Source organism: Lolium perenne, chromosome 2 (genome assembly GCF_019359855.2).
Source record: "Lolium perenne isolate Kyuss_39 chromosome 2, Kyuss_2.0, whole genome shotgun sequence".
NCBI lineage: Eukaryota > Viridiplantae > Streptophyta > Magnoliopsida > Poales > Poaceae > Lolium > Lolium perenne.
In genome coordinates, this window is record NC_067245.2 from 16,480,925 (window position 1) to 16,495,596 (window position 14,672).

Below are 14,672 nucleotides of genomic sequence, written 5' to 3' on the forward strand. Positions count from 1 at the left end.
AGCCACCTCTTATTTTCTCCGCACACGATCCCTTTCAATCTTCCAACGCCACCACGCATCCGCGGCCAGCGACCTCGTTGTCTTCGTCAACCCGCCACTACTACCTAGCGCCCTATTCCTCGAGTACGAAGGTCCACCAGTACTACCCAGTGCCCTATTCCTCGAGTACGAAGGTCCACCAGTACATTCATAAGGGCTCCTAGACTGAGTTGTATTTGTGGCACTTTTGCTAGTGTTAATGATAAATAATTGTGTAATTGGATCGGATGTGCCTCCTAGCTTTATCTTAGTTATTAAACTTTTAAACGATGTAACTCTTACTTAAAATTAATAAAATATTGCAGGAGAGTCCTGCCCCTTCCCTAAAAAAAACTAGCAATTGGCCATACGCCAACATGCACGGCGGATTCAAATTGTTCTCCGTAGCATGAACGATTTCCTAGTCCGACTCGGCGTAGGTACGTTATATGAATCAGCGAACGCCCTCCTTGGGAACCAAACTGACCGCCCGGCCGCCACCATCACGGATTCGATCATCATGGCCGAAACCAAAGATCACCAACGCGCCGGTCACGTCGTGCTGTTCCCGTTCATGGCGCAGGGCCACCTCGCGCCGTTCCGCTGCCTGGCCGCGCTCCTCCGCCGCTGCCGCCCCGACGCTCGCGTCACCGTCGTCGCCACCTCCAGAACGGCCGAGTCCATCCGCGCCAGCCTCGCCGCAGACGGCATCGACGTCCACGCGCTCGCTTCCGGCACCTCCGCCGGCAGCATCGGCTCCTCCCAGCAGCTCATCGACCTCTTCCTCGCCGCCGAGTCCCTGGGCCCGGCGTTCCACCGGTTCGTCGCCGACCTCAGACGCTCCGACCCTGGTGTCTCCGTCCACGTCGTCGCAGACATGTTCCTGGCCTCCACGACGTGTGACGTCGTGCCAGATGACCCCGGCGTCACGCGCTCCGTCCTGCTCACCACCGGCGGCTACGGCGCGGCGCTCTACTTCTCGCTCTGGGACAGCGTCCCGCTCGTCCCCGACGACGACGAGTGCTTCCGGCCGCGATGTTTCCCGGACGTCCGCGTCCACCGCTCGCAGCTCACCGACCACCTCGCGGCGGCCGATGGCGGCGACGCGTGGTCGACGTTCATCCGCAGGCAGATCGCCGCCTTCTCCCGCGCCGACGCGCTGCTCGTCAACACGGCCGAGAAGCTGGAGGCCAAGGGACTAAGCATCCTTCGGCAATGGCTCAGCGATGTGGCGATATTCCCGGTCGGGCCGCTGCTCCAAAAGGCAAGGTTGTCATCGACGCAAGAGACGACGGGCAGCAGCCCTAGCCGCAGCCCGATCTTGGAGTGGCTTGACACGCAACCGCCGGCCTCGGTGTTGTACGTGTCGTTCGGGTCGCATTACACGATCTCGGCGCGGCAGACGACGGAGCTGGCATTGGGGCTCGAGAAGAGCGGGCACAGGTTCGTGTGGGTGATCCGGCCCGCAGACGACGTGAACGAGCAGTCGTTGGGCCTGCCGGAGGGGTTCGTGCAGAGGATGGAGGCGGCGGGGCGAGGGCTGGTGGCGTCCTGCTGGGCGCCGCAGGTGGAGGCGCTGGCGCACGCGGCCACGGGAGCCTTCCTGACGCACTGCGGATGGAACTCGGCGCAGGAGAGCCTCGCCGGCGGCGTGCCAATGGTGGGGTGGCCGCTCTCGGCGGAGCAATTCTACAACGCGAAGACGATGGCGGAAGACATGGGGGTATGCGTCGAGCTGGCGCGCGGCGGCGCGGCCGCGGTGGCGAGGGACGAGGTTGCTGGTGTGGTGGAGACAGTGCTCGGCGAGACGTCCAGTGTGCGTGCCGCGATGAGGCGGAAGGCGGCGGAGACGAAGAAGGTGATCGAGGCGGCGAGGGAAGGCGACGTCGACGAGTCGTCGGTGGAGGTGATGCGGAGGTTCATACACTCGATGGAGAAATTGCATGCCTCACAAAAATGAGTTGTCATGTTTTGGATCCCAATATTGAGGGAACGTTTAGCCCCAGATCATGAATCGAAATTTACCATTCATGGCAGGTGTCAATTCTTCAAGTTGGTCTCAGAAATAGAATTTAAGGACCAAATTTCATAAAATTATTTTTCTATACTTCCTCGGTTTTTTTGAAATTTAACCGATATATTAAAAATCTCAACAATAGTACAAAGATAACTAAAAGTAATAAAAATTACAAATAGATCATTGGACCACTTAACGACGACTACAGAACATAGCGTGACCCAAAGGTGCGCCACCGTCCTCGCCCCTCCATCACCGGAGCTAGACAAAGTTTATCGTAGTAGAGCTTGTTGTAGTAGACATGCGAGAAATCGTCGTGCTAAGAGCCCAAAGGACCAGCTAGCTAACCAGCGCACCAGAGCATCAACCATCACCAGTGATAACAACCGTAGATCAAAAGAGACTAACAGGAAACCACACAATCAAACACGAAAGATAATCGGATCACGGGAGATCCGCCGGACACATAACTCCCACCAGAGCGAGGATAGGACTAGGAGGACCTTATTTTGATTTCAGGAAGTAGCCGCCACCTCACCATCTCGAAAAAGACACTGAAAACAAACTAAATGAAAAACTGAAATCTTCCTGCCGGTGAGAAGTCACGGTCCGCCATACCTCCAATGCACCAAGGCCACCGGAAGTGGAGCGAACCGCATCGTCGTCGGCGAGATGGACAAAACCCTAGATGAGTTTCAGAGCCACCTCGATCGCTTTGGTGCCTTTCTCTTGCCCCATACCGGTTCGGTATATACTTCCTCGGTTCTTGTTTGATCTGTTCTACAGATTAGATTTTAAGACTAGTTAGCGAGTCATTTAATACTACTAGTTTGATATTCCGTCCGGATCATATTAACCGACGCCATTTGCAAAACATGCAGTTTCTTTGATTTAGGTGGCTTAGCATTAACTACCGTTTAAGTAGAGCATAACTCCGCTCCTCCCTAGCCCCTTCCTTTCCCCCTCTTGTGCGAACACGGTTAACTGCCCGCATCTTCCGGCGGGCCTCTTCCTCGGTGGCCACTACCATGGCCAAGATCAATGACGAAGTGGCTGCTTGGGACTTGGCCGGCGCGAATATCTTCCCTCCCTGCGAGTAGTCCCCCTTTCTTGCTAGTTTCTCTTTTTACCAGCAGATCTTAGCCATCTCTGCTAGATCGTGTGTTTGGGCCGGTTATCCTTGTACGAAACTCTCTCTTCTATTAATATATCGAGCAGCTCACCTGCCGAATTCTCAAAAGAAAAAAACTAATCGTCACTGCTTTTTCCAATTTTTGGGGGACGAAAATTGCATGCAAAATCACTAGAAAGTACGTATGTGCACGACCCTTCGCCTCCAGCATTTACTTTCTCATCGTTCTGTGAGATAAAACAGCTCCACCTCTCGTTTTTAACAGCCAATTAGAGAGCACCTTGCTCCCATTAATTTTTCTAGTCCCCCGGTTAATCCGAACCGGAGGAAGTATATAAACAGGCAATCCAGGGATCGTTAAAATTAATAACATCCAATAGAGAGGGCGGGATTGTTTCTTTTCTGGTGTTGCTGCTGATTACAACGCTAAAATGTAGACTAATTTACAAAGAGAATGTACTTTTGTAGCTCGAGCTACATGTAGGCTACTTTTTGAACCTATAAAAATTTCATTTTAAACTTGTCAACTTTTTTTGAAAAAAATAATGTGATGTAGATAATAATATTGTAATCTTCCAGTGTGTAAATTTTCAGATTGAAATATGTTGTATTTTAGGCTCAGCAAAAATAACAATCTTGATTTCAGCATTAGTGAATAGTGATGAACAGTATATTTTGTCATTTTGTGAAATTTTGTTATTTTTACTGAGGGCAATATATGATATATTTGAATCTAAAAATTTACACACCGATATATTTCAACATTCTCTACGTCTACATATTTTTTCAAATTTTTCTGAAACTGTAAAATTAAAAGCTTTGCAGTTTAAAAAAGGAAAAATAAAACCGGGCTACATGCAGCCCTGGCTACATTTGAAGTTTCCCACGAACTATAGGCCTATGATGTAAAGTATTTTGAGGAAGTATATTTATAGTAAAAATAGTACAGATAAACGAGCTGCCTCTATGGGTTAGTAAGCAAAGTCCAAGAGTTGTTTTTATCTAGACACATATCTAGATACATCTAAATTTTAACAAATCTCAGACAAGTTTCAAGGGGCGGAGGGAGTAGTTTGTTACTTTGGGAGAGTTATAATTAGCAATCCGTTAACTTCTGAAATGCAGCATAAAAAATAAGATAAACAGCACTACCAACCAAGTATTTCAGAAGTTCCTCAACTCCGAGAGCTTTACAGGAGGATACATTCTAGCGTTTCGACCAGTTTCCCAAGAGAGTCTCATCGCTATGCACCAAGTTTACTCTACCTTTTCTTACTTCATTCATCTAACTCCGTTGCACCTTCCATTGCTATTGTAATCTTCTCACACATCTACAAAGTCAAATAACTCCTTCAAAAATGAACCAGAGAACCCGACACAGAAATACTACTACTTTATAATCTAAGTATTTCAACCAGTTTCCCACTTTCCCTTGGGATGGTCGCTTCTCTATGCACCAAGTTTGCTCTACCTTCTCTTCCTTCATTCATGTAACTCTGCTGCACCTTATCGTCGCTATTGCAATCTTCTCCCAGATCTACTAAGTCAGACAACTCCCTCAAAACAAAGACCAGAGAACTAGACACAGATGGTTAGCTCTTGAGCTTCTTTTGTGTCACCGAGCAGCCACTAGGGCCTTCCATGTGCCGTTTCGTAAGGTTGCTGCTGCTGTCCATACAAGAACCCTTGGGCTCTGCCCCCTTGAGATCTTCGGAATCTTCAGAGTCATATCTCACAATGTTGGTCACAAACGCATGTCTAGATGTCTCGGCTCGTGGCAGACTCTCCCTTTCAAGAATAGATTGCTGTCCAGCACAACACTGGCGCTCTGCAGTACACTTCAACTCCTGCAGTACTAGGCCTCTATCTCTAACAAAGCTCTCCTTTTGATTCTGCATGTATCACATTTAAATTGCATGGTAAGCTGATCAATGGATTACTCGGTGTTAACCAACATGTTCACAAGGCATTATTATGCAAAATAGCCACTCCAGAAAATTAGGTGCATATTCACTTAAACTATTTCATAGAATAGTATACAGAATGGTAACTAGTCGGGGAAACTTTGGTATGCACAGAACTACTGCCAGTATGGAGCAGCCACTCGATTCATGTAGAGTACACAGTTATACTATTCTAAATTCTTCAAACTATCAGGGACGCACTACTTAATTTTCAAAGAAATAAATAATGGATGCACTACTTCACATGCAGTGTGAACATGCACAGTTCTAAGACCAAATTTAAGAACAAAAAAAAATGTAGTGTCTATGAACCTTCAACTCAATTTTTTTTACTTCACTCTTATCTATGGAGCTTAATCAGAAAAAAAAAAGATAAAGGGGAGTGTACAGTTGCAGCAAACCTGAAAATTAACGTAGCATTCAATTGATGAGCTAGAGCAGCCACAACCATCACTGAAGTTCAATGTCAGCAACATGAAAAATTTGCTAGTCATCGATGTTTCCCTGGAGTAGATAAATCGCCAATGTGAAGAATGGCACATAATATTTGAAAAATGAAACAAATTCTTTTTCTGTGTGATCAGTTAGCACATTTGATTGGGGGATTTCACAATCTCCAATATACCTCTGCAAAGAAAATGGTTGCTCCATAAGTACTACAGGTTTCATGTCAGGTCTTTCCGGAAAGGAAACCTGTTGATGACAAAGAAAATTTGACCATATATTAATATCAGTAGGAGAAGTTTTCCATTAGATCACACGTGCGTCTATGTTAAGGAATAATACTTTATGACCAGCTTTCAGTAAGCTTGAGTCTTGACCATTAGCTTACTAACTTCCAAATCATCAGAAAAGAAAGTAGACAGTCCTGTTAATCAGCTGCAACAAGGCTTGTTGCCTTTACAGCAATAAAAAGTGGTTAGGTGGTAATTGATTGATGTGCCAGTTTCTAATTTCAGAGGCTCCCTTTCTATTATGCAAGGACGCTGATTCGAACCCAGGACCTCCATGACACAAGTGGAGATACTCTACCACTGCGCCAGGCCCGCCCTTCTAACTTCAGAGACTCCAAAGCAGAAAAAAAAGATGGAAAGTTTTTTCGCAGAAACAAATACTACCTCCATCCCAAGGCTTAAGGCCTATATTTTTTTCAGAAAGTCAAACTATGTTAAGTTTGACTAAGTTTTTATAAAAAATCATTAACATGTCAAATACAAAATTGATATTATTAGATAGATAATGAAATATATTTTCATGTGATATCTACAAAATATCATATTTATTGATAGATTATTCTAAAATATTGGTCAAACTTTACTTGCTTTGACTTTTCCAAAAAAATATAAGCCTTAAGCCTTGAGATGGAGGTAGTACATCACAAGGTTGGCAAGCCAATGATCGTCCTTGATCGGCAAAAGGTACATAGCTCTTGCTAAGATCCCATTTCGGGGATCCCTACTGCTCCCTCCAAATCTCAAAAAGCTGTTGCCATGCGTCCAAAATATCAGTAATGTCATTATTTATTGGGTATTACAAACATATGATGATAGAAATTAGTAATCAATATTATGTTCTGTAGACCGGGTCGATGTCCAAAACAACAGTTTCTGGGAAACTGGAGGGAGTATTTAGTTAGTTCCCGCAAACTAAGACCGACAGATCTTGCAAAATATATCGATTGCAGCCAACAATGACAATGACTTCGATTCAATTGATTCTTAACGAAATAATTATCTCCTTACTATAGAATGTAATAATTGAAGTATATAATAGCAGAGTAGTACACAGCTATGTGGATGTATATAGTCACTGTTGCATTACCTCGATTGACTGAAGAAATGACAGTGGTGCTCGCACGCCATGAATGCTTGTTACCCGCAGAGTCCATCTTACACATTTCTCTGAATAAAGGAGATAATGCAGTATGAGAGAGCATGTGATTAAACCTATTCTCATATAAAGCAAGTTAAACCATTTATCTGTCAGGATATTTGCACAGAAGGAATTTAATCATAAATAAAATTTCGTTTGCAATTTATGAATGACATCATACAGAAATTTATATGCGACACTTGGTAGTTTCACTGTATATTTGTACGGAGATAACAATGTCTGCAAGGAATTTTATCATCTTCAGTTACTCAAATCTTGCTAATAAGGAAGTTTTGATGATGCCATTTTGTTTCATCAGTAACCTTGATTGGTTGTATGTATCCACAAGAAATTAACAGAGCTAAGAATAAATATTCAAGAAATGGTGAGATGGCTCTACTTTTGACTGTGTGCCGAAGAAGAAGCTGAATGAAGTCAATACGTATATATGGAGGGATGCGCAGATTCAGAATGCACATCACTCCAGCAATGACCTGTGATGACACGGCTAAATTATTATACCAAGGGAACATAATAGCAACAACAACAAAAAAATTCAAGAAAAACAGGCACCTTATCCACAAGCCCATGGATGACAAGGCTTGCCTTTTTATCCTTCGGAGTTGCCTGAAAGTGAAATGGAAACAGAAAAAAATGTACAGGAATTAGATTGCATCCTTATCGCAGGTTTATCAAATGCCATGAGAAAATTGCACTATTTGAGTCTACTACCCCAATGATGCATATGTTGCCTTCATGTTCTGTATACCCCAAAGCAAGTATTGTTTTGTTGTGTTCCATTCTAGACATTTGTTAAATTTCAAATAAGATAAATCTCCTTTGTTTAACTCTATATATTTAAAAAGTTCAAAAAAAACTCTACTGTATATATTTAATTGAAAGACTGCAAAATAAGTTCTTAGGAAATCATAAACATGCAAAGATAATCTCTTTCAACTGACATCTTTGGACTGAATCAGCAATGCAAGTTCTATGTGCATGCCATGCCACAAAATGAGTTTCGAAGTCAAACATGAATTGAAACCCCAAACTTTTACCTGTCAAATTATAGATTTCCGTGATTCGAACCACAAATTTTAAGAAGGCCTAATGAAATAGCCGAATAAACAATACTCCAAATTTCTAAAATGGTCCCACAGTATTGCAGTCATTTGCAGAGGTACACGGTATATAGTGGCACACAAGAGTTAAAACACAGTTTAGTAGTACTTCAAAATTCCCAACTATGAAAAAGTACATAGGTAGCATCAATATATTTGACTGGTTTGTAACAAAATTAGCCCACATCACAAGTATGGCATGCCTAAAAACTAGATAAATGTGTAAGTTAGTGCTTCTTTGGTCCATATTTAAGGCAAACAACAATATGTTTGTATTCAGTTGCACATACCTGAAGATTAACAATAGCCACTTTCCCCCCATTCTTGATAGACATCAGAGGCATATTACATGCAGGAGTAATCTGCAAGCTACACATTACTGTATATAAGAAAAAGAAACAAGAACAGAGGCATGGCTCATTATTATCATAAAGAATGTTCAACAAGGATAAGTGATAAGTAAGGTAGGACATTAAGAACCTGCTATTACAAAATAAACAATGAGCTAAAACGAATCAACAATGATCAAATTGGTGAGAGGGAGATAGGACAGAATGCCTTTGTGACTGGATCATGGGTAAAAGTATGCGGTACCATGCATGATGGCAAGAGACAGGGGATCTCAGATTCTTGACTACTATATATTCTAAACATGCACTGCACTGGAACACGGCTGAGCATGAAGACAAGTCTCAATAGTTCAACTATCTTTTGATGCATCAAAAATGACTGTCATAAATATACCGTTTGGACCAGATCAAGGCTCCATTCACTGAAGGAGCTAGAACTAGAAAAATTTCTTGAATTTGGACTAAGTTTGACTGGTATTGGTCGATCCCATGCAGCAGCTTAAGTCACCGGCCATTATATATAATCTAGGATGTTTTCTTGGTGCAACCTGAACTGACAATAACCTGATGAAACACTTAGCATTCTTGAAAGATGCTGTATTATTGGCAAGCATTTTGAACATGGTTTGCTTAACAAGCTACAAGCCTACAACCTCACCCATTGAATTTTTTTTCTCACTTTTATCTTACTCAGTACCACATAGACACTTTGAGGAGAACTTCATTTTGCTGAATCAAATGATTGGATCATCCTGGTCCATGACTGTGCAACTTAGGTGAAGGATGATCTTGTTGTACTTGTTGTCGTTTGATCAGGCCAAAACATGTGCATGCTGTGGCCAAGTCCTCGGGCTGAATCATAGTGTCAGATGTTCCATGAAAGGCGTAATACCCAAAGCGCACCCTTCCAAGCACATCGACAGAGAAATAGTGATCCTAGGCCCTAACTATGATATACTAAAGGCATGATTATCATGCATTTGAATTTTTTATGCATCTACATAGACCTTTGTAGAACTACTAATCCAGCAATTGATTTTCGCAGGTTGAACATGAGAATCAGGCTCACTAAACAAAATTTAGTAAGGCATACATATTAGCGGTGCTTAATGGTGTATTGGCAACTGTTTGGAGTGAATGCTACCTGGACAGTTTTCCAAAACTAAAAAGAGAGGTACAGAAACTGCAGTAAGGGCATGCACAATGCAAGGTGCTTATAAAAATAAACCGGTTTACTCCTAAGTAACAAGGCTTATTTCTATACTAGAGCTGCCTAATCAAGCACCTGTCCTATAGAAATAGGCACTATTGCTCAAGCAAAAATTGGTGCATTTTTTTTATAAGCACCTCTCTTAGCACCTTGCATTGTACATGTCCTAAGTAAGCACCTTGCATTGCTCACCTGATTATAATAATGTGGCAAAGAGTTCTGAGGATTTTATCATGAAACAACTGACATTTATCGGCAAGTGACAGTATTTGTAGCCATACAAACTTCAGTGATGAAGGACATGGTGAAAGAAATTACAGCTATTGCGTGAGACAAACCTAGTTCCTAGACATAGGACAAGATCAGCTGCTCGACACTGCTCCTCGGCAGAATTCATCTCTTCAGGGGGCAAAGCATCCTGAAAAAGCAATTGAATTAATAATGAAATAGCAACTTCGGCGAAGATGGGTAACTCCCCTCTGGGGATTTATGTGCATATCACCTCCATGTACAGTGTATAAATATGACATAACATATGATCACCCAATGGGGCATAGCAACATAATAAGTTGATTACATAACAGTGACAAATTCAGTCAGAAAACAGTTAGGATTCTTGGTAAAGCAAGTCGAGATAGAAATTTGTAGCTCTTAATATAGTTTGTACCTCCCAATCAAGAACTGTATCTTTTAATCTAGCTCCACAATTCTTATCAGTACAACGCCTCGGGGTATCCTTCAGTCCTATTGTCTCTATTTCAAAATCACGTAGGTACCTTCATATAGATAAGGACTCATGAAAGAGCTGTTATTTTGGTCTTTCCCTGAGAAAATATAATAAAAGCAGAGCAAGGTAAGCTTACTCTGTTTTACAGCTTGGGCAGATCTCCTTGAAAGAATTCCCATGCAGTTCAGCCAGCTTCTCCCTTGGGAAGCCAGAACGCAGATGTAGGCTGTCAACATTCTGGCAAACACAACTTCGGTCAGCTTTGTACAAGATCAAATTACATGGATACAATATAATTCAAATTATTCAGCAGTTGATTTTCAGCAAATAATCAGTTGTAAACTGGTATAATACAAATTTCCTTTCAGCACGCTAAATGGTAGAACAACAAAAATATCTGCAGCTCATACAAACTGATTCGCAAAATTGTTTCTTGAGAGTTAACCTTATAATAAAGACTCGAAGCAAAGTCCCTAAGTGGTAACCTTGTAATAATGACTCGGAGCAAAAGTCCCCTAAGAGTTAACCTTAGAACATAAGTCATTGGTAGTGGACATAGATACCAATACAAAACGCCATATACAATACACTCAGTTGAATATGCAGACCTGGCTTATGACAAACTTTAGGAGTCCTACTCTTTCCAACTCAACTAGTGCCATATGTGTCAAGGTTGGAGCTGCTCGGTGAAATGGGAGTGAAGCATCAGGAACACCTTTTCCTGCACGCTACAAAACACACGGCATATATACAACTGATTATTTACTCAAATAATTGTTAGGAAATGATAGTAACTACTATGTGAATAGAAATGGTTCTTTAACACAGTAAAATTGCAGAATGTCATAAAGCATAACTTTTGGGGGTACCTAAGTCAGATATAATAACAGCATGGGAGCCTAACTTTTCCACAAATCATGCACTTAAACAATACATTCTAAAAAGATGAAGATTCATGCACAGAGGGAACCATGCTAAGCGGAAGCAACATAAACAGACTACCTGCAGAGTCCACACACCCTTTGGCCCTCGGAAATCAGGTATGCCTGATGATGTTGATATCCCTGCTCCGGTAAACACCACAAAATGCTTACTCTGAAACAATCAGGGATAATTTGCTGAATCTGCTGCATATGAAACATGAAGAGATTTTATTGACATCCACCAGGGGAGTCCAACCTTTTGCACCATAATTGCAAGCTCTTCTATCTGCACGAATAAAAGAGCAAAAGGAACGCTTAAACAAAGTTTTTCTTCAAAAAATAATGTTAAGTAGTAAAATAACAGCATGTCATAACATGGGAGTTTTACAAGAAAATCGGAAAATTCCTGCCAAATATTTTATTTTTATTGCCAATTATAGCACGTTTTCTAGAAGGGTACGATTGCCAATTAAAGCATAATGATTGCCATGTCGTCATCATTGTTGGCATACGGTTCCCTCAAAGCCGGGTGGCTGCTGCCTGCCTCAAGTAGTCCCACATCAGAAAATTCCCTTTTAAAACTTCCTAAAAATGATATCTAACTTTCCTGTTTTCCAAATATGCGTACACCTTTAAGTAGCTAGTAGCTGGACTTCTGGATTAACCTACCTCAGGATGAGGACCAAGCCGGTGTATAATTAAATTTTACTCCTATGTAACATGAGATTAGAGAACTCTTGCAACCAACCAAATTGTAGGCCAAAACTGTTTCCTTCATTTATACTTTTGCAATCCAGTAACTACTCAATTCCCCAAAACACTGGTTCTTTCATGACATATCTCAAGCGCACATGGCAACAGCTAGGTGTTTTGTTATTGCCTTGCACCCCAGCTCACTTAAGCGGATCTAACCAAAACTTCTCCAAGACTACTAATTTCATAAGGTGACACACATGGGCCTTGATTGTACATACAACAGACTCGGAAGGAAAAAAGAAACAAAACACACATTTTTCTCTCTTCTGAGACCCATCAGGTTTAATTATATATTTCTTATCTGATCATAACTAGTCGCGCAATATTTTACACAATAAACAATTACGTATAACACAAGAGAGGCATGAATAGGTCACTTGCAGCGTGATCAAAAAAGGGGAAACAGGTTCAGAATTAAGCAACGTGATCAACCTTTCCTTGGAGGAGTTTGGGGGAGTCGAACATCTCAGGCATGCCTACGCTGCCCAAATCCTCCCGGTACGACAGCTTCTCAGCATAGCCCAGCGACATCCCTCGATTCTTCTCTACTGCCTTCTTGCTTGATCTAAAAGATCCCAAAAAAAAAAGTTCATCGCATTAATTATTCCTTAGGCAACAGAATTTGAAAAGGGACTTCCATCATACACCACTTTCTACTTCAGCACTTGACCATATACCACCTTGGACGTTGTAATTGCCAAAATAGCAGTCTACTGTTTGGCATTTTGCTAAACTACTCCAAATTTGCGCACTTAAGAAGGTTAAGCTTAATGACTAACCATTGTTGCAATCAATCAAACTGCGCAACTTATAGAAAAAAAAAAGACAACTCACCCCTCACCCTGCCCATCCTGAGCGGCACACAGCTCGCTCAATGAGCGCCATCGCGTCTCCCCTTCCTCCGCCGCCTTCTGCCTCTCCGTTCTTGCACCACCCCTTCCTCCGCCATGTTCCACCCCGCCGCCTTCGCCTCTCTCTTGCCTCTCCAGCATCTCCCCTTCCTCGGCCGGACAGCAACCAAGCCCGTTGAGGCCAATTATGTCAGGGCTGTTCACCTCCCCCTTGTTCGCCTCCCCACGTGGCTCGTCCTGATATATCGTGTCCGGAGTGGCAGCCCCAAGCAGGAGCGCCATTTCTTTCGCATTGTCCAGGCGGCGTGCGTCCAGGGCCACCTCACACTTCTTCCGCAGGATGTCAGCCTCCGTGAGAGCGGCCTCCAATTTGGACCTAGCCTCGGCGACCTCGCGCTCACGCGCCCTCGCAGCGTCAAGGTCGGCAAGCACGGCCTTTAGTGCAGCCTCGTCCTCGGCAAACTTGCGGTCCCGCTCAGCGAGGACGTGCGCGGCAGCCTCGAAGTCGGCCCTGCGGCAAGTGGTGGCGAGGTGGGCCACGAGCTTCCCACCGGAGAGGAAAGCGAGGTCGTCCTGGGAGGCGCAGGCCATCCTGTCCGGCTGCTCGGAGGTGGCTCCGGCTGGAGCTCGGCGTAGGTGAAGCGCAAAATGCCCTAACAAGTAAGGGCTTGGGTCAACCAATTGTTCCCCAAAATTTTCATCTTTCGGTGCTTAATTTGACGAGGAGATCCATTCCTCGTAAGTTTCCGACACTACATCATCATCGCCTCTATGGTTCTTCCCAGATGCCAAAACCCTCGTACCGTTCGTCGACACTAGTTGGTCGGAATGGGGGGGAAATGCTGGAATTAAAGCTTACCGACGAAATCGATGTCCAGATCTCCAGTTCAGTCCACCCCGGCAGCGGAGGAGGCGGGGTGCTGGTGTGATGTTACGAGCGCGCGATGGGGAGAGAGGGTGGACGGCGGGCAGGCAAAGCGGCGGCGGTGGTGGGAGACGGAGACGGGACGAAGGCGAGGCTGGCCGGTGGCGGTGGGCAGGGGCAGCGGATCATGGAACACGCACGCGTGGCCCGCCGTGGAGGGAGTTGGAGTTGGACCCAGTACCGGCCAGCTTCGAGGATTGAGTTTTTTTTCCCTACTCTGTCCAGTTCATAATAACTACCTTGGTTTTAGCTTAAATTTAAACTGAAAACATTATAGATAGAAGGAAGCATAGATGATAGTAATATGTAATCCCCAAAAGAAGACAAATTTCTGGTACCGCGCCGCCCGTAGCCAAGCAGCCACGCCGCCGTGCCGGCGCCACCCATCCCACCGCCGTCAGAACCATCGCCGACATGGGTACACCGCTGCCAAACAAGAAGGCTCCGCGTTCTCCTCCAAAGCATGCAGGGAAAGGCAGCTCCGCTGCCGCCGACACCGCGCGGGTTTTGGCCGGCGGCCTATACCGACAGTCGTAGCAGTGGAGGGGGAGGAAAGGGGCGGCTGCGCTAGGGTTTTTTCCACCGGCCCGTTGCCCGCGGGAGCGACATGGACGGGTACCGGTTCTTCTTTGCAAAGTTGAGGCATGCTTATCTTCCTACACTTTACCTTATATATTCTACCGTGGACATATAACTTTGCTTGCGTGGTTTTACACTTGGAATGCGGTGATCTGTTGTTGAGTAAAACCACATGCATATTCGAACGATTAAGTGAGAAAGCTTATTTTATTATTATTGTTGTTCAG

The 14,672-nt window shown here is 44.0% G+C and overlaps 2 protein-coding genes across 2 annotated transcripts; one reads left to right on the plus strand and one right to left on the minus strand.

Moving 5' to 3' along the window:
* Positions 1 to 538: 538 nt before the first annotated feature.
* On the plus strand, positions 539 to 2,015 carry LOC127328246 (UDP-glycosyltransferase 92A1-like). Its single transcript, XM_051354858.2, has one exon. The coding sequence runs from the start codon at positions 539 to 541 to the stop codon at positions 1,976 to 1,978; it is 1,440 nt and encodes a 479-aa protein (XP_051210818.2). The 3' UTR covers positions 1,979 to 2,015.
* Positions 2,016 to 4,301: 2,286 nt separating this feature from the next.
* On the minus strand, positions 4,302 to 13,592 carry LOC127331303 (NAD-dependent protein deacetylase SRT1). Its single transcript, XM_051357412.2, has 15 exons — positions 12,925 to 13,592; positions 12,523 to 12,655; positions 11,591 to 11,620; positions 11,414 to 11,506; positions 11,020 to 11,139; positions 10,548 to 10,648; positions 10,352 to 10,460; positions 10,023 to 10,102; positions 8,415 to 8,493; positions 7,577 to 7,630; positions 7,404 to 7,497; positions 6,953 to 7,032; positions 5,757 to 5,824; positions 5,533 to 5,635; positions 4,302 to 5,059 (listed from the first exon to the last, which is right to left on the minus strand). The coding sequence occupies exons 1-15, from the start codon at positions 13,530 to 13,532 to the stop codon at positions 4,760 to 4,762; spliced, it is 2,052 nt and encodes a 683-aa protein (XP_051213372.1). The 5' UTR covers positions 13,533 to 13,592; the 3' UTR covers positions 4,302 to 4,759.
* Positions 13,593 to 14,672: the final 1,080 nt, after the last annotated feature.

Bases quoted from the DNA above. Each gene is read 5' to 3' on its own strand.
- LOC127331303 (XM_051357412.2), bottom strand. From the start codon at position 13,532: ATGGCCTGCGCCTCCCAGGACGACCTCGCTTTCCTCTCCGGTGGGAAG. The intron at 10,461-10,547 runs GTAAGCTTACCT...ATCTATATGAAG, and splicing joins TGCCCAAGCTGTAAAACAGA to GTACCTACGTGATTTTGAAA. The intron at 10,103-10,351 runs GTACAAACTATA...TTGCTTTTTCAG, and splicing joins ATACAGTTCTTGATTGGGAG to GATGCTTTGCCCCCTGAAGA.
- LOC127328246 (XM_051354858.2), top strand. From the start codon at position 539: ATGGCCGAAACCAAAGATCACCAACGCGCCGGTCACGTCGTGCTGTTC.